This window comes from Lycium ferocissimum, chromosome 2, assembly GCF_029784015.1.
Source record: "Lycium ferocissimum isolate CSIRO_LF1 chromosome 2, AGI_CSIRO_Lferr_CH_V1, whole genome shotgun sequence".
Lineage (NCBI taxonomy): Eukaryota > Viridiplantae > Streptophyta > Magnoliopsida > Solanales > Solanaceae > Lycium > Lycium ferocissimum.
Window position 1 is genome coordinate 70562358 of NC_081343.1, and position 19681 is coordinate 70582038.

Here is a 19681-nt window from a genome sequence, read left to right on the forward strand (position 1 = left end):
AACTTTTGTAATAAAAATAATATCATATCATACATATATAAGTACGTTCGACCATATAGGTACGGTGTGATCATCATTAGCCCGCGTCCGGGGTAAACATCTCATGCCGCCCACTAGTGGTGTCTGCCCTTGCCATCCAGACATGGTGTAATCATCATCATAGCTGCCCACTACGCTTGTCGTAGTGGTAACTGCCCGGCCAACTAGGCACGGTGTAATCATACATATACATATCATAAAGCATGCATAAGAGCTCAAGTAAAAGCAATAACCCTATCTGAGTGACATAAGGTCGGTAACCTCCGATTATATTATGGCACAATCATGATCGTCATGTCTCACCTTGGAGGAACTAGTAACATGAGGTGAGACTAACAACAATAAATATCATCAAGGAAAACATAGAATAAGCTCATAAACCTCATAAAGGCATTAATTCATGACTTTGGGGCCTTTAGAAATAGAATCGTTATCATCAATATCATGGAACACATATCATCTCTTTCTCTTAAGGAACCCTCAAGAACGTTTAACTTTCCACATTTAGAATATAAGGAAGTCATGAAAATATAGACAAAATCGTAAGGTAGGAGTCACGCCTTTGGAAGAAGGGGGCTAGCCTTACATACCTTTACGTCTCTCTAGCTTTATCGACTAAGTGCTTCCCTCCAATATTCACAATTCTACATTCAAGAGAATTCATACTAGGGTTAGATAATCGGAAACATGCTTTAGGTCTCAATTAACAATCTAAGAGCTAACGAAAATTGGGCAGCATCTCCTTTGTTTCAATGACTTCCTCCACATAATAAACAACTCCCAAACATCAATAACAACACCCACAATATCATAATCAATAACTTCATCAAGCTAGACATTATTCAATCTTCAACATTCCCTATCAAATCATTCATAACCATAACTATGGCACAATACCGTATCCGTGCTCATATAATACTTCTTTAACACCATTTGCATCATTCACAGTAAGATTTTACTCATGGCATCTCAAGAATCATAATTCATGTCAAGCTACTATTCAAGAATACCCTTATTTCTACATTTGAGCTTCATTTTCCATTTCCTTCCCCAATCCAAGTTATTCAACCATTCAATACTCTTAATAACATGAAATGAATATAAACCTCACCTTGAATGATGTAGGAATGAGCTTTGGATGGCAATACTTTACTTAGAAAGAAACCCAACTTCAATTCCAAAGAGATGCTTGGCTTCTAGCAACCCTAATGAACATCCAAGCACTTGATTTACTTGATTATTGGTGTTTGATCTTTGATTCACCTTGAATTTATGTTGGTATGGTGTATAGAATGTTCTAGAGCTCTTGAGAGGTGTGGAGAAGATGGCAAATGAAAAATATGAACTTGGGCCTTATATTTATAAAAGTACAAAGCTGCCCGTCAAGAATTATACTAACACTTATACGGTCTGTATAATTTTATACGGTCCGTATAAGTGACCATATAAGTCATCCAGTGATGACTCTTCATTGTGACTGTTATACGGACCATTATATGGACCGTATAAAGTTATACGGACCGTATAATGAGTCGTATAACTCACCCTTTTCCGAATTTGTTCTTGTCGTTTCGTTTGATCTCCAACCCTTATGGACAGGGACGGAGCTATAGCCACCGAAGGGTGGTCAGATGAACACCCTTCGTCGGAAAATTACATTGTGTATATAGGTCAAGTTCTGTTTAAAACTGATATATATTTGACGTTGAATAACCTTCATACAATCAAGTCTTTGACGCAATGGCTAAGGGTGTTCATTTTCCACCGAATGGTTCCGAGTTCGAGACTCGGCGCAGTCTCCACAATGCTATTTTGTTTTATTTGACAGATTTGATTCGCATAAATCACAGCTACTGCGTTTCACCGTGGATACATACATTAATGAATTACATATCAATTGCATTAGCATTCTTACAATTGTTTTAATTTATCTAAGATTCTTAAATATTTCTCAACTTTCTTGATATTACAATTTTTGTCAATAAAGAGTTATATATATGAATAACTTGATTTATTTTTGAAACATGTTATTATATAGATATCAGTCGTATTAATTTTTTTTTATCCAACATAGGATGCACTTTCGACGGAAAAAAAAAGAAGAAAAAATTGCATTGTATGTTAATTGGGTCAACAATTCTACCAAAATTGACTCCTTTTTTTTTTTTTTTTTTTTTTTAATTCTTACGAAAAATGATCCAAACTTCTCTCTCATCTCTCTCTCTCTCTCTCTCTCTCTCTCTCTCTCTCTCTCTATCTCTCCTCTCTCGCCTTTGTATATGTTTGTATATGTTGGTATAAGTGTTTGCATATGTTTGTATATGTACGTATATATTTTGTATATTTTGGGCTATTTTTTGTAATGTAAGTTTTGGGCTATATTTTTGCAATGTAAGTGACCAACTTGTATATTTCTGAAATTTTCCCTAAAAAAAAAAAACTAAGTCGATAAACAACTTTATACCCAAAACTGAAATCGAAATAAGTATTACTCTTTTATTTTTTTTTGGTTATCTCTTTCTTTTTGATTGTCTGGTCAGTGTTGAGTACAAATCTAGACCCACTCATTTGTTCAACCAGTATTTCACTTTAAACAGTAGTCCATATATTTCATTAATAAAAGTAACGCAATAGAAAAAAGAAAAAAAATCTCGATTAGAAATAAATGTTGGGATCGTTCATCGGAGAATCGCTTAGTTGAATAACATAACAGTGAACTCACTTATCAACAAAATCTGTTATTTACTCTTTCAAATCTTGAACACCCTTAAAAAAATGTCTGGCTCCGCCACTGCTTATGGAACCTTGTTTAACAATCTAAATGTCCTCATAACTCCTCTCCAAGGCATTACCAAACAATCCTTAACGCAATAGTTTACGAAACCTTTCCTAAACACCACTTATACTTCACTTGTCCTTATCAAACTTTATTTCACCAATTCATATAACTTCGAAATCTTATCGTATGCACTCTAAAATTACCAAATACCCTTCTTATAGTCATAAGACTTCATGTTAACCTTAAGCTCGCGTTAGTCTACTTGCGACACAACGACATGAAATTTTCGAGGTGTAACAGTGGGTGTATGAGTCGGATTTTTTTATTAATTTGAGATTTAAAATTGGCCTAGTTTAATTAAACGACGTAGACCTCTAATTAGAGGCCACGTGTCATATCTAGTATTATAAAACCGGCGTTAATGAAAAATAACGTGGATGAGTCATTTCGGTAACCGGCAATGGCATAAATGAGGCAAACTATTAATGAGTGACATAAATAAACCATCTCCGATAGTTCGATGGCATAAATGAGCCAAACTATTGACGAGTGGAGTAAATGAGTCATTTTCGATAGTTCGATGGCATATTTGAGCCTTTTTCGAAAACTAAATGATGTTGAGTAGTTGTAGAAGCTAAGAAAAAAAGTAGCTTTCGCCATAATCACTTTTGGAATATCGACCAAGCATAGAATATTGCTTACCTTTTTCAATTTGGGGTTGGATTTTTACATCTTTAAAATGGTATAGGTTTGGAGAAATGGTCCTCCCAATTTGGAAGAGAACGTGTGTAACAGTGCTAACATAGAATATGAAAGGGTGTAGATTAGAATGTGGAGAGGTGTAATTAATTCTCAAACTGATATTGTAAATTGAGGAATAGCAGTTTCCAAAGTGCTTTTAGTGATTTTTAATAGGAAGAAATTGTTGGTTTTTATATAATTGATTGTCCATGCACGTAAAAATAATTGGCGAAAAAATCGCCGGAAACTGCATCTTTCCGGTGAGAGGAAGTGTCTGTAACAAAGAAGAAGAAAGGAATAAAAGAGAAAGAACAAAAGGAAAATAATAAGAAAAGTAAAATGAAAAGTAGAAATGTTGAAAAGTTTTATTTTAATATTTTTATTTGCTTCTCGCTCTCTCAAAGAACGTGAACTACACTCTCTGTGCTACTTCACCATCCAGGGAGGTATTAATTTCACTTTAAAATTGTCTGCGGATAATAGGTCACCCGTAAAGGTTGAGTGTGTTATAATTAATTCATCCAACGTTAGGGTGCACTGTAGCTATTTTCCCATTAACAAAAGTGTTTTTCAAATTGATTAACAAACACAAACCGCTATTCTCCAAAAGATTTTTTTGAGAAATACTTCTGACAAAAAACAATTTTCAAAATAAGCAGATTTTTGAAGCTTGACCATACAGACTATAAGACGTTATGTCTGGACGATACCTATCTGCTACAAATGCAGATAAGGGATCACCTGTTGATTCTATCATTAGTATTTAAAATCTCTAAAAATTAAAGTTATCAACTCTAAATTCTAGATCGACTAGGAGAATTAAATATTGAGATTAAAGAAAGAAAAAGGAGACGTGAAAGGGAATGAGAATTGGTTCTAGCTAAAAGCTTTCCTAGTTCCCTTAATTTTCAAAAGCTGCTTAAGTAGATCGCCAAGTACTTAGCAAAAAGGCCCTTTTGAAGCTTCTTTAATTTTGTTTACTTACCTACATAAAACGAAAAGCATGCAGGGTCCTACTTCAACTTTTCAACTAATGTATGGAAAGTTAAAAAGTGAAAATACTTTATACACAAATCTTTTTTGCCCAAAGCATAAAATATAAAGAAACAGACAAGACTAAATAAAGGCGTTGTTTTGTTTTTGGAGGAAAAAAAAAATGCAATCGGCGCACCCATCCCCAAGCTTTTTTGGATTCTGTCTTCTTTGCTAGGGACATGGAAGTTGGAACCTTAAAACAAAAAGAGAGAGCTAAGATTCAGGATATAATATGATAAATTTCTCTACGAATTTAGTAACATGCTCCCTTTCTAAACTACTATATCTATCAATTAATAAAAAATAATATCAGGCTTGGACTGTTTGTTTGCCCTCTTCCTTAAAAAGAAAAAGAAAAAAATCTTATTCTTATTATACTCCATTTGTTTTATTTTCATTTTCTACTTTTGACCTTATACCATTGTTAATATATGAGTTTAATATTTATTAATAAAAAGGAAACATCATTAGGGTCGTTTGAATTCAAGCTACAAGAAAAGTTCCCGCCGCTAATTCTACATATAGTAGCAGCATATATAAGAGCCGATAAATTTTATGAAGAAGAGATATATAAAAGTAAGAGGTTGCACATATTGTTTATGCGGTGAATAATAGTGTTGATTGTTTATGCGATAGAATAATAATAATGATTGTTAATCATTAATTGCTTACTTAATAGCTTTTTCATCTTTAATTAACTTATTCATGTATTGCTAATATATGTATTATCGTGTTACGTGTAATAATAGTTATAATTCTACATAACTCAGTGAGTATAGCAAATTGGAGTTTGATAAGGCTAACCGAACTTTGAACCAAGTTATGCTATGATTATTTTTCCTTTTACGATTTGTCTAGCTTATGTGATCTATGTAAAGTCCTAAATTTATATCATTTTTTTTGTGCGGATTTCCCTTCAAATGCACTGGTCTTTAATTTTTGTCCCTCAATTGGTGGTCTTTTATTTTTGTCCCTTAAATTGGTGGTCTTTAATTTTTGCCCTTCGCCTAATATCATGAGGTTTGGGGTTCGAATCCCGGCTCAGTAAAGAAAAAAAAAAGACAATTTCGCAAGACAGAGTTTTGTAACAAAGTTGGGCCTTAAGGTAGAGTTCGCAAAAAAAAAAAAAAAAAAAAAAAAAAAAAAAAAAATTGCCTTCAGGCATAAGGGAAAACTCAGCCTTAAGGGAGAGTTTGACTTATGCCCGAAAGCAAAACTCTACCTTAAGGTAGAGTTTGCAGTCAAATTCCATTTTACCTGAAGGTAGAGTTTTGCAGGCAAATCTTTGCCTTGCGAATCCAAACTCTATCTTGCAAATTTTTTTAAAATTTTTGGCTGAGCGGGGTTCGAACCCGAAACAAAGAGTTGTAATGAAGGACAAAAATTAAAGACCACCAATTTGAGGAACAAAAATTAAAGACCACCCCCAAATAAGGCCAATCGTGCAAATTGCCCAATTTATATTGGGATTGTTTTTGTTGATATGGTAAACCAAATGAAACAGTCCAATGGGCCAAAGTCTACGCAGTTGATAGTAAAGTGGGCCTCCAATTTAACTTTTTTTTTTTTTGCACGGATTGGCGTTCAAAGGCGCTGGTCTTTAATTTATGTCCCTCAAATTGCTGATCTTTAATTTTTGGTATTCTCTTAAAAAAGTGGCCGAAAATACCCCGAGATTTTGGGTTTGAAACCCCGCTCAGTGAAAAAAAAATCGCAAGGTAAGGCTTCGCGAAAATTCTGTCGTAAGGCAGAATGACCTAACTTTTGCTTTAATAGGTCTAATTTTGTTACGAAATTCTGCCTTGCGTTTGTTGTTTTCCTGAGCCTGGGTTCAAACCCAGAACCTCGAAATATTTTAGGCGAAGGGCAAAAATTAAAGACCAGCAATTTGACGGACAAAAATTAAAGCCACCCCCGAAGAAGTCCAATTGTGCAAATTGTCCCAATTTAACCGAGAGAAGAAGAAGCCTTTGTCCCGTATAACGGGTTCGGTTCATTGGGCCCTGGTTAGTAATATTTAGATCCAAAATGAAAAATTAAAATAGAAGCATTTTTTTGCGCGGATTGCCCTTTTTTTTTAAAGGCTTTTAAATTTTACCCTCATATTTAAGCGGGGCTTTAATTTTTCCCCCTCGTATTTTTGGTCTCTAAGTTTTGCCTTTCGCTTGAAAAGGTGGGCGAATACCTGAGGTTCTGGGTTCAAACATCCGCTCAGGCATAAAACAAAAAAATAATTTCCCAAGGCAAGGCTGTGGGATCCGGCATACACTCCTTAAGGAAAAATTAAAGTTATGCCGGATCCGGCATAACTAAAAGTCTGTCCCATAAGACATAATTTTTTCTTAAGGCATAGTTTAGTTATGCGCTATGGGATGACTTTTAGTTAATGATAACTAAAAGTATACGCCATATGCTATAACTTTTCCTTAAAAGATAGACTTTGCCTTTTAAGGCAAATTTTTTAGTTATCTTTAATAAAAGTTCGCCTTTTATGCGGATACTTAGTTATGTCTTATGGACACACTTTTAGTTAAGCATGATAACTAAAAGTATGCCCATAATGCTTTAACTTTTCCAAGCATAACTAAAAGTTTGCATTGAAAAGTAAAAAAAAATATATATATATATATATATATATATATATATATATGCCTCAAGGAGAAAGTCACGGAGTGAGGCAGAGCGAAATTCAAACCGCCTTGCAAATTTTTTTTTAAAATTTTTTGATTGAAATGGTTGAATCCGAAACCCATAAATTTTATGCTAAGCAAGAAACTTAAAGCATAAAGAATTTGAGAGGCAAAATTTAAAGACCACCACAAAAGAAGGCAATTCTGTGAATTGCCCAAATAGAAGTTAGACAAATGGAGCTTTTGCTTCATAATATTTGGATACTGAAACGGGAATTAGTCCCTCATAAAACGCGTATATTTTACAAGATTGAAACTTACCTGATTAAACAGAAGTGATTATAGTCAATATTGTCTATGGAAACTGGAAATACCCATTAAATGTGGATGTTTTGCTGGATTTAGATTTATCTTAATCAGATAAGATCTGTCTACAATTTGTCAACTTATCCTAACGAGACAACAATAAAACTTAGGGTGCGAGTAAGTTTATATTAGTCAATATATCACAATTTGTATCGCTGTATTATACTTCCAAATTCTAGTGATAATTGACCTCCAATTAACTTTCCACACTCTAGTTTAAATTTTTTCATTAACATCTATCTCGCAATCTAGTTATATATCCTATATTTTACTAGCATTGCATTTACCCCATGCCCATTTACGTATTAGTCATTTGCGTTTTTAACTCGTTTGGATAAATATTTAGTTGCAGTTGAAAATATAAGTATTTAAAATTAGTTAAAATTATATTGGATAAGAATCCTATTTGAAAAAAAAAAAAAAATTATATCCGTAATCATTCATTCATAAAAAAGAATTTGGTAATTTTTAGAGTTTTATTTCAATATAAAGTTGAAATAATAAACAAAATTCTAAAACACACATCCAAATGAGTATTTTTATAGTACTAAAAAAAGACGACGATAGGAACTGAAAAGGCTGGAATTGCCACGTCACGGTGGGATCACCTGAATCTCGTCAATCAAATTCAGGATTTCGTCTTCCTCATCCAATTACATTAAAACATCAATTCCGCTATTAGATCTAAAGATTACGATATTTATTTACAACCACTGACCCAAATGCCGTTATAATTTCTTCACTAACAGTAACGAAAAATTGATATCGCAACAATGGAGAAACAATCAGCTGTGATCGAACACAAGTCATATGCTAGAGTTGGATTGCTTGGAAACCCTAGCGATGTTTATTTTGGGAACACAATTTCTTTCAGTCTTGGAAACTTTTTTGCTAATGTTCGTTTACAGCCTTCACAAGATCTTGTTATTGTTCCTCATCCTTCTCATGATCTCGTTCAATTCAATTCCATTTCTCACCTGGTATAAATACTTTTCCTTTATTCATGTATTACAACTATTTTTGTTAGAATTATTTTTATATTGGCGGTCAACTTGCCAATACATTGATAATTGGCAAATTTTCAAAAATATACAGCTTTGGAAATTATTACGCTATATTATGCACGGGGGAAAGCATTATACATAATGTATCAACCTTGTATAAAGCGTATCAAGTGTAGAAAAGGTGTTTATACACAAATGTGGGCTAAATTGGGTGTTTATACACAAAGTATGGGCTACGTGGCGTAAATATTTTCAATTTGGGATTGAGATATAGACGATTGATTGATCGATCATACACCAGTCGAGGCAAGTTAAAGCTATATCGTCTTTGACCATCAATGATTTCTCATACTGCATATTATTATAGGCTAGCTTTTGTCGTTAAATTTTATATTTAAGAGTTGTATCATTTTTTCTGTTAAGTAATAATTGCTTATATGTGCCATCTAGACTAGAGGAGCTAACAGAGTTTAAGTATTATTGTATATAGACACTTATTTGATGTATTTTAGCTAAAAAAATTAAGTATTGGTCCTTCTATAATGCAACTTAATATAGTTATTGTTGAATTTTCCGTTACAAGCCACTATAGCTCTTCTAGATTATAGAGTTAAGTGCATTAAGCAAGTTCGTACACACTATGCTCCATTGATGATGAATTATTCATAATTCGCCAATTCTGATCTGAAATATCAGTTTTTGCTCAATTAAGATGGCAAATTTAGCTCCTTTTTTTCGTTCTATGTGGATCTTTGTAGCAGTTTGATTGATTTGACTTATTAACAATATGCTCATGTTTGTTGTCTGACAGGTGAACAGGTTGCAGAATGAGGGATACTATGGAGGAGTGCGTTTACTTATGGCAATAGTTAAAATATTTCACAACTATTGCAAGGAAAACAACATCACCTTACATGATGGGAATTTCACTCTCTCGTATGATACTAACATTCCCCGCCAGGTAGAGCCTAACATTGCAAGATTTATCTGACCTTAGATGGTTCGATTTTTGTGGTTTGGTATCATACTTGGTACTCTTCATTATGTTACTAAATTCTCTTTGGCTTGAAACATTTTGCTAGTTTATATCGTAAAACATGTTTCAGCTTTTTGTATCAAGTGAAAAAAGCCTAGCAATGTGAAGTTTAATTTTTAAACAAAAGAATTGATTCTAGATTTAAACTAAAAGATAATAGATAATCAGTTGCAAGCATCTATGTTTTCCATACTTAGTATTAAGGGTGAAACGTTTTATTCTTATTTTCTTAACTAGTTGGGTTAGTCCTTGCACTATGATTTATAGATTCGGAAGCCATCACATTTTATCTGTTGTGCTCATTGCTTGAATTTTGAGCCGAACATTTTGGAAGTGATCATGATGATCCTCACCTCGATGTATCAGGCAAAAATAAGTCAAGTTTTTTGTGCAGAGGATTCTTACAATCTAAAGAAAGTTCAACTGAGCTGGTTAATCTAGTTCAGACGTCTTTGTTTTTCTCTGTATATTCCTATTTGCTTATCCAATTGGCTTGAGCTAGCCTCATTATTATACTAAGACTGAAAGTGTGGTCAAGCTTTAGTTGATTGTTTACTGAATCAATCTCAAAGAAGCTTCAACTGGGTCAGTCTGCCAATTAACGAGCAGCTCGGCCTCCATGCTTCAAGATTTTGGAGGTGGTTTCACTATCCCTCTTATAGTTTTGCTTGAGTTCCAGGAGGACACTCAGTTAAAAATACAAGAGGAAATATCTTTAATTTAGAGTGAGTTACTTCTGTTTATATGATCCTATTGTTTAGTGTCGAAGATGTTTTCTCCTAGGTTTAAAATGACTAAGTCGAGTAAAACATTTCCTTAATGTCAATCAGGCACAATAAAAACCTACACCTTGGACTTAGCCCTAGGCATAAAACTTTACATACTACCTTCTGAATTTTAGCTATGCAAATAAATTAGAGTTACACACATGCTTGTTTCAATCATAATAAAAGTTACATCGCACTACTTCAATGATCATGATCTGCATATGTCACTGCTATATCATTACTAAGATAAACAAAAGATTTGATTTATCTCATGTTGAAAAAGTTTGATTGATATATCAAATACTTTCCACATCTCAGACAGGGCTTTCAGGTTCTAGTGCAATTGTAAGTGCTGCACTGAGTTGCCTTCTTGACTTTTACAAAGTCAGACATCTAATCAAAGTTGAGTTAAGGCCGAACCTTGTCCTTAATGCAGAGAAGGAGCTTGGAATTGTTGCAGGTCTTCAAGATAGAGTGGCTCAGGTGTATGGAGGCGTTGTATATATGGTGTGTATGTGTGATACTTTTTTTTTTTTTCTCTCTTTTACATGTATCAGCATGATACTTGGCAGATACTTGGCAGAACTAAGCTTGCCATAGTTGTAAAGTTAATATTGTATGTTCATCTTTTAACCTTTATTTTGCAGGATTTTGGCAAGAATCACATGGATAAATTAGGTCATGGTATATATACACCAATCGATGTTGATCTTCTCCCACCTCTTTATCTGATCTATGCAGAAAATCCCAGTGATTCTGGAAAGGTGAGTATTTAATGTGCAGAATGTGAGTGTGAAAAATCTTTCTGGTGTCTGGCTCAAAGATTCTTCGAACCAAGTGACTAAGTTTTACTTGGATAAGTTATTTGCTTTAGCATGCAATGTGTTAAAATATTACAGTGCCATTTTTGGTTCACTTCACCCAAGAAGGAAAGTGAAAAGAATTAGACAAGGAGAGTTCATCAAAAAGAATTAGACAAGGAGTGTCGATGTAGGCGTGTAGTCCATGAGGCAGGCCCTTTATTTTCAGCATTCTTTAACGGAGTAACTCTTACATTTTTCCAGTATTTTATTGAATATTTCTCCAGGCAATGGAAGAAAAAAAACGATTGTAGCAGGTTCTCAAGGAAATGTGAATATCAGTGTCCAGATTAATTTAGGCCCTTTCTTTGTCTCTAAGAATTACGTTGATGACATTTATTACAAAATATAGATGATTCTTTTTTCCCAATGCAGGTGCATAGTACAGTTCGACAAAGATGGTTAGACGGTGATGAATTTATAAGATCAACCATGGAAGAGGTTGCAAACATAGCGGTGGAGGGACGTAAAGCTCTTCTTGAGAAGGATTACAATAAGCTGACAGCCCTCATGAATCATAATTTTGACCTGAGAAGGTAAAATATGTGCAATCTGGTTAGATTGATCAGGAGGACATTTGTTAATATCTTTTATGTGCTCAGTGGCGTCCCAAAACCCTGTTTTGGTAGTGTCATGTCCCGCTTATTTTCATGTTATTAGTTGTAACAATTTTATGTCCAGCACATGCTCTTTACATCCCTTTCCTGGTTAAACTTGGTATTCGTAAACTAGCAAATAGACTGAATATGACCATCTAAACTTTTGTTTCTGGAAAAAGAATAAATTCAAGTGATTAACAGGTTCCTCGGTTCCTCTAAAGTGATTATCATATGGCCTTTTGCAACTTATATTTCATAGTTTTGATGTACTCAAATATTGCTCGATTTGTTATACATAAAGCGGGTAATATAATATGCCTAAATTTTGTGTTTGGACTATGCAGGCGTATGTTTGGAGATGATGCCCTTGGAGCTATGAATATAGAGATGGTTGAAATTGCTCGAAGGGTAGGTGCTGCTTCCAAGTTCACAGGAAGTGGTGGGGCTGTGGTTGTTTTTTGTCCGGATGGACCTTCACAAGTGAAGCAGCTGGAGGACGCATGCCACAGTGCTGGTTTCACTTTCCAGCCAATTAAAGTTATGCCTTCGTTTCTAAATGAAATTGATCTTCAAACTCTGGGATCAAAGTGAAACTATGACCTGCTTTCCTAAGATGGAGCCCTCTGTATTCTTTCACCTTTCATTAGTATATGCTAAGCTTATCAGGGAGTATGTGTCATTGCGCACTGTTATTTTATTTGTTCAGAATAATGATCATGAGAATTATCCATTTCTTCGCGACTTGAGCAGTCAAATCCTTTTATAGCATACGGTTACATTTAACCTACAAGTATGTGCAAATTTACGGAATCACAATACTTCAAGAGTTGTTGTACATTGCGCCTTATCATTTTTATCCTCGCTCCGAAGAATATGCACCTAAGGAAGGATTTCTGTTTGATGGATTGTAACTGGTTATCTTAAAAAGGGCACTTGATCAATTAATTACAAGCAAATAGATTATCCCTAACACAGCATAATTAGTTACCACGAATAACTATAGCAATAAACTGAAGAGAAGCATATGTAGATAGCAAAGAATATGGCGCATTTGCAAGCGAGTAGCAGAGTTATCCATCTTCAAGGACATTCAACACCCAAAACAAACTCTCAACAAGATGAACACATTCGACGAAATTGAGGCTGAAGCTACAAACATCCAGAATTTATGTAGCAAAGGTAGTTCAGAGCTCATGGAACATTGCAATCTTTCTTTCAATGCTTACGCAACAAACTGAACAGACTTGGTCGTTTGTAATTACAATCATTCTCAAATAGAATATAGCGTAACTTGAATCATGTTAGGTTTTAAGCAATAACTAAAATGAAGCTATCATACTACTCCAAAGAGACTTCACCAGTAGCAACTTGCTGTAAAGCCTGCCTCCTAATTGAACAACTAACCCTATGGGAACAATTGAATTTACAGTGACATCTTTTTTTGCTTTCCACAAGCTTACAGACAGACTCACTCAATCTTCACATAATGAAGAAATGAGGTCACTAGGTGTGTGTGCCCAAATTGGGAGGTCCAACACGGACTGTTTCTTCTTTTCTTCTTGCGCATCACAGAAGGCTTCCACAATGTCACACAGTTTAGATATGTTGCCAATTACTGCCTCCTGTGCTTCAACCTGTACCAAGTAATTCATAAAAAAAATCGAATTTAGCTGCAGCGGCACATATGTTGCAATTACAGATGCGAGCTCCCAACCAGTACTCTCTGAAATTGGGGTCGATACATTAATGTTGAACATACACAAAGCATTTGAGCTAACAACTAAGACTTTGACAGCTTTAATTGAAAAGCATTTGTTTTAACTAAAAATTGCGTAACTCCTTCTCAGAAACATCATGAAATTTTCTGAACTTTGGAGAATGTTGCTACTTTTCCTTAAACACCAATTACTTCAAGTAAAATTTCAAGGAAAACTTTGAAGCAAACAAGATTCCAAATTTTAATAAGTACTCCCTCCAATTCAAAATAAGTCTGTCTTTTTTTTTTTTTTTTTTTTTGATGACATGAGAACCCGCAGCCGCTACCCTTCGCGTGCGCCCTGCTCCTGTGCAATAGCTCGCAAACCACACAGGAGAGGTAACCCGCACTAGGCTCGACCCAGAAGGCAAATAAATAAGTGTCTTTTTTTTTAATTAAGTAATGTGTTTCATTAACAAAAAGCATCAAGTAGATGCGACTTACAGAAGAGTTACAAGTAAAGTTGCAAGACCCTATACAAAGTGCTAGGCTAAGTCTAGGGAGCTTACAAACTGCAAAAAAGGGTCAGTGCTAATTACAGGTGTCAATTCAGTCCATCTAAAGAGACTAAACAAACACTTTGCTCAGAGGGAAGAGTTTGGAGTTGAAATACCATCAAAACATCTACTGTTCCTTTTATTCCATAACCATCAAAAAATTGCTCCAGGAATCATTCCCATATCTTCTTGATGGCCTTGTCAACTCTCCAGTGGCACCAGCTTTGAGTAAGCTTCCCTCACAAGCATATGCATTACCCAATTCAGCCGAGGAGGCAAAAAAACATGTTCCAAAGATCAGTAGCTACCGGGCAGTGCAGAAACAGATGGTTAATATTTTCTAAGGTTTCTTTGCACATGTAGCATCTGTTAACCAATTGAAGTCTTCTTCTATTAAGATTGTTAATATTTTCTAAGGTTTCTTTGCACATGTAGCATCTGTTAACCAATTGAAGTCTTCTTCTATTAAGATTATCTACTGTTAGGCAAGCTCCCTTCAAAACGGTCCAGTTGAAGCACAAAACCTTGGTTGGGAGCTTTGTCTTCCAAATCAACTTCCATGAACAGATATCAGAATCATTATTCTGCATACTAAGCTGCTAGTAGCACTCTCTAACTGTGAAGATGTTTTGGTTCCCCCATCTCAGTGTGTCAGGAAGATTCCCCACAATGGTATATTCCTCAATCCTAGCTAGTAGGGCCAGTAGACTTCCCAATTCCCAATCTTGTACAGCTCTTCTGAGGTGAATGTCCCAATAAGTGTCTACTTACCCTTTTGCACATCTCTTAAGAAAATACTAATTCCTAGAAAAAAAATAGGTATCTTGACTAAACTACCCTTAATTAAATAGTACTCCCTCCGGATCAAAAAAAGAGTCTACTTAGCCATTTGCACACCCCTTAAGAAAATACTAACTTCTAGAAAAAAAATAGGTAATTTGACTAAACTACCCCAAATTAAATAGGCATTGGGATTTGATCATATAACACTTAATAGGGGCAAATATGAAAAAACAAGGTTAATTCTTTCTTGATTTGCTACGTGGGCTCTTTTTTTGATCCAAGAAAAAAAGGCTTAGCGGACTCTTTTTTTGATCCGGAGGGAGTAATACCTAACTCACTTATCTAAATATAGGTAAATTTGGGAGAAAAATAGAGTTAATTCTTTCTTGATTATGTAAGTGTACACTTATTATGAACTGGAGGGAGTATCATTCTACTCGACCAAATTTTATACTGCTATTCTTCTTATCTACCTGTAATTTTTATCTCTGGAAAGTGAAAATAACATCCATATGTAAAACAAAACAAAAAAAGAAAAAGAAAAGGGAACATTCAGTTACCTGAATAAGAAGCTGATCAACAGGTGGCAGGCAAGTCGGATCAGATGACGTGGCCGGCGGGTCAGGCGAATTTGTGGCAGTTTCCTGTTGTTGAGTTTCTGCATTTTGCTGCATTGCCTTCAGGGTGTTTGATAGAAGTTCCCACTGTTGGATCTCTTTTTCATATTTCTCTTTTATTTTCAGCAGCGCCCTTTTTTTCCTTTCCAGGCGATTCTTCTTCTCAACCGCTGGATCTGGTAGCTTCGGAGCAGCGGTAACGGTCGGGTCAAGTTGAGACCTTTTCCGACGCTTGTAGACGAACCCATCGTCATTAACCAGCTCTAACTCGTCACCGTTTGCCCAATTCTCTGAGGGCATCCACTGTTTAAAGAAGGAAGGTAGCAATTCAAAATCAATCTAACTACTGGAGCAGGAGAGTATATTTTAGCAATTTTGATCCTCCAATCGGATTAAAAGGGGTGCGTAAGGGAAAGATTTATGAGATTATACTAGGCAGAGTTGGCCCGTGCCAGCACGGGCCCAATGACAATCAAGTTAGACAATATTGCTTATTAGCTAATAGATTCAGCTAGTATCCAATGAATTAGACAATATTGCTTATTAGCTAATTGGCAGATATTATTATTATTTACACACTTCCGGAATAAGAGTATAGATTCACAAATATTATATGGTTGGCAAATGTTATATAGTTTACATCCATGGCTGCATTATTACATAATATATGAGAAAACTATTTACTTAATGAAAACGGTGATGCGTTTTCTGTCCCGCAGTTTGCCCCTGTGCAGCGTTCTTCTTAGAAGTGTTTGGCAAAAGAATAGCTGAACTGTTGTGAAGTAAGATCACTTGTTGGTGCTTATTTCTCAAAAGGAAAAAGAGAGGAAAGACAATAGACAGTCCAGGCAAACTATGGTCAGACGCAAACAAGAACACAACCAAAACAGAGAAAAACAACAAAGCAAATGTTTCATTGTATATTCCATTTAGCAAAGATGTTGATCAAATGAAATATTATTTGGATTGAAATCACCAAACCAACAAGCATTTACCCTAGATTTACTTTGTATCTCCTGGTACTACATCTTTGTTTCTTGCAGGAGTTATTCCCTCTGTATTGTAGGCGTGGAGGAGTAGCTGGCATTCATGTCAACACACATGAAGCCACTACTGACAAATTAGATCACTGCAAGAACCTTAAATTATGTCACAAGAAGCTACAACATAATTGATTCTTTCTAGCCAAAACTTTAACTTTCTAAACAGTCGATCTAGTTATCCAGGAGAATAAAAATTACATATTTGAGTGAAGATGTCAGCTTGTTACTTGAAAGCCCTTCTAAGGCTAGCTAGCACTTAAAGAAGTAACAAACTAATCAAGAAAACTACTTCACATCTTCTGTGAAATGTTGCTTTGCAAGTATTTTTTGGATGATGGGAAAAGACTATAAAGGGAAAAATCAACTTTTATTCTACTGTATTTTTTCCTTAACATAGTAGGCAACACCATGAGGTGGTAAGCTTGAATCCAAACATAGTTTTCACCTGGATTAATCACCTCCTAAACCTTATCAGAAAAATCTTTCACCTGGATTAATCACCTCATAAACCTTATCAACAAATTGTTTGCTGATACATAAGCCAACCACAAAGACCTATGAAACCTGACACCATGAGTTGCTGTAACAGGCAACATGTAATGCAACAAAGGCCATAAGAAATGCATGCAAAAGCCATGGTAATACTTGTTTATATTAAATCCAAGACAAGAAAGTTGGTAAACACCTTAGTTTCTATCACAAGAACTGTGCTACTTCCTCTTGTTCATTCAATTCTACATCTGCCTTCAAACACCCACATAAATAATCTCCAAATCTGGTGACAACTCATCTTTCAGCTGCAACATTAGTGTATCTAAAGCATATTCCATTTAAAACACCATTTTTTCTCCTCCTAATCCCTATAAACCTTCATTGGCAATTAATTTGCTACAATGATCCTCCTCCTCTTATTTTACTAAGAGGAACACCAGAACAGTTGTCAACAATTCAGCAGATTGAAACAGGATCTTTACAACATTATGAGTTATGACAAAACAGAACCAAAAGAACAGGGAGAAACCCAAAATAAACAAAATTGGATATAAAAATATAGACTTTTTAAAGATAAAATTGAAAGCTTTATATATAACACCAAGAAAGAAAGCAAACTCCAGCAACTCTTCAATTTCAAGTGGAGAAATCAAAAGGGTGTTTTTTTGTCCCCCCTTTAAACGATCGGTATCACATGACCAAGTTCCTGTAGTCAATATTGTATGATAAATTTATGACATTGCTGTCACCTAATCGAAGCCAATAAACAAAACTCATCATCAGAGGTCACACCTTTTTTCGAAGCCGATAATATCATGTCAGAGGTCACACAGTGTCAAATTTTATCAAGAAAGCTTTTAAACAAGATAATATATTATACCAAAAATGTTTTTAAACAGCTATATCACAGATAATATGACATGCCTAAATGCCTAATTTTAATGGTGGGATAAGCTATAACTCACTTCTTTCTGTGAAACTGACCCATCCGAGCCTTCCATCATCCACATTTGTGGAGCGTGACTCTCTTGTATTTCGAACTTCCTCTAAAGTGCTCTGACGTGGAAGTATGTGCACAAACTCTTCCATTGTGACGTTCGACATGTCACAAGACAATAAGAATGAACCAAATTTCAGTTTCTTAAGTGAGAAAGAAATATTTCAGACATAAGTGGCTCAATAGTTAGCTATCCCACACACCTGCTTTAAACTGATAAGTGCATCAAGTCGTCTAAATTTAATCGCAGCAGGATCATATGCCCTGGAATTACTAGGAAAATTCAGCATCATAACAATGTGATTTCCGCTATATTAAACAGTAGTACCATTATAACTTCACTAATGAAACTCAAAATGTAACTACTATGTGGTACCTAGCAGCAGCGTTTGCAGTGTCAAATTCAAATTCTGGTAAAAAAATGTCCAATTGCAGGTCGCAACTACTTAGAAACAAAACTTTTCTCAACTTCTGGTGAAAAACACTAAAAGGAAAAGCAACAAGACCAGACCAAAAGTCATTATCTGTCAACAAATCCAGGTGAAAGGAAGAAACGAAAGAAAGCAACATAAACAGAAGAAAAAAATACTAACCTGACCACTGTAAATCCCAAAAGTTACTGAGACTAAACACAAACAATGAAGCAAGGTTTTTAATTCAGCAGGAAAATAAGCAAGCAGAAAACGGATTAGGGTTTTAATTAAAGAAACACTGGAAAAGGGGAAAATGAGAGTAACAAAGCCAGACACAGATGTCCGTTCAATACAGCTCTAAGTGACACGTAAGCTATAATAAAGCACTCCGAAAGGACAAAAATGCCCTCAAATTTTGAATTAAATGACGGAAAACCACCATGTAGACAGGCCTTTTTCTAATACTAGCTCCTAAACAAAAATAGTTATATCGACTAAACTGTCCCTGATTAAATAGGTATTAGGATTGATCACATTACACTTAATGGGGGCAAAAATAAGATCAATTTTTTCTTAATTTGATAGTAGAGTTATTTTTTATCCAAGAAAAAAAGGTTAAATGAATACTTTTTTTTTATCCGGATGGAGTAGTATATAGCAAATGATCCCTTATGTTTGAGGTTTGTTCAAATTAGTCTCTCAAGTACTACTCCCTCCCGATCAAAAAAAGAGTCCACTTAGCCATTTGCACACTCCTTAAGAAACTACTCACTCCAAGAAAAAAATATAAATTGACTAAACTATCCCTAATTAAATAGGCATTGAGATTTGATCACATAACACTTAATAGGGGCAAATCTGAAAATATAAGATTAATTATTTTTTAATTTAATAAGTAAATACTTTTTTTTAGCTAAAAAAAAAATGTTAAGTGGACACTTTTTTTTATCCAGAGAGTGTATCTCACATCTAAACGAATAAAATTGAATGACAATTAATTTATTTATTTATGCCGCGTGTCTTCACACACACCATCATTGCTAGATTATAGGGTAAAAAGCAAATTGGTAGGTACCGTGAAGCCTCTCTATAATAATATTGTTGGGTTCAGAATTTTTCAACTGTTATAGAGAGTAGCTGTTATACACACATATAATAACATTTGATATTTAAATAATAGTTAACTGTTATAGGTAAAAAAAAAGTGCATAAAATCTATTTTATTAT

At 34.8% G+C, this 19681-nt stretch overlaps 2 protein-coding genes across 2 annotated transcripts; one reads left to right on the forward strand and one right to left on the reverse strand.

The window, feature by feature from the left end:
• The first annotated feature begins 8137 nt into the window (after positions 1-8137).
• LOC132047253 (glucuronokinase 1-like) lies at positions 8138-12646 on the forward strand. Its single transcript, XM_059438246.1, has 6 exons — positions 8138-8570; positions 9406-9555; positions 10716-10904; positions 11045-11161; positions 11633-11793; positions 12201-12646. The coding sequence occupies exons 1-6, from the start codon at positions 8364-8366 to the stop codon at positions 12445-12447; spliced, it is 1071 nt and encodes a 356-aa protein (XP_059294229.1). The 5' UTR covers positions 8138-8363; the 3' UTR covers positions 12448-12646.
• Positions 12647-13052: 406 nt separating this feature from the next.
• Positions 13053-18811, reverse strand: LOC132047254 (uncharacterized). The gene is made up of 3 exons (XM_059438247.1): positions 18635-18811; positions 15453-15812; positions 13053-13490 (listed from the first exon to the last, which is right to left on the reverse strand). The coding sequence occupies exons 2-3, from the start codon at positions 15807-15809 to the stop codon at positions 13329-13331; spliced, it is 519 nt and encodes a 172-aa protein (XP_059294230.1). The 5' UTR covers positions 15810-15812; positions 18635-18811; the 3' UTR covers positions 13053-13328.
• Positions 18812-19681: the final 870 nt, after the last annotated feature.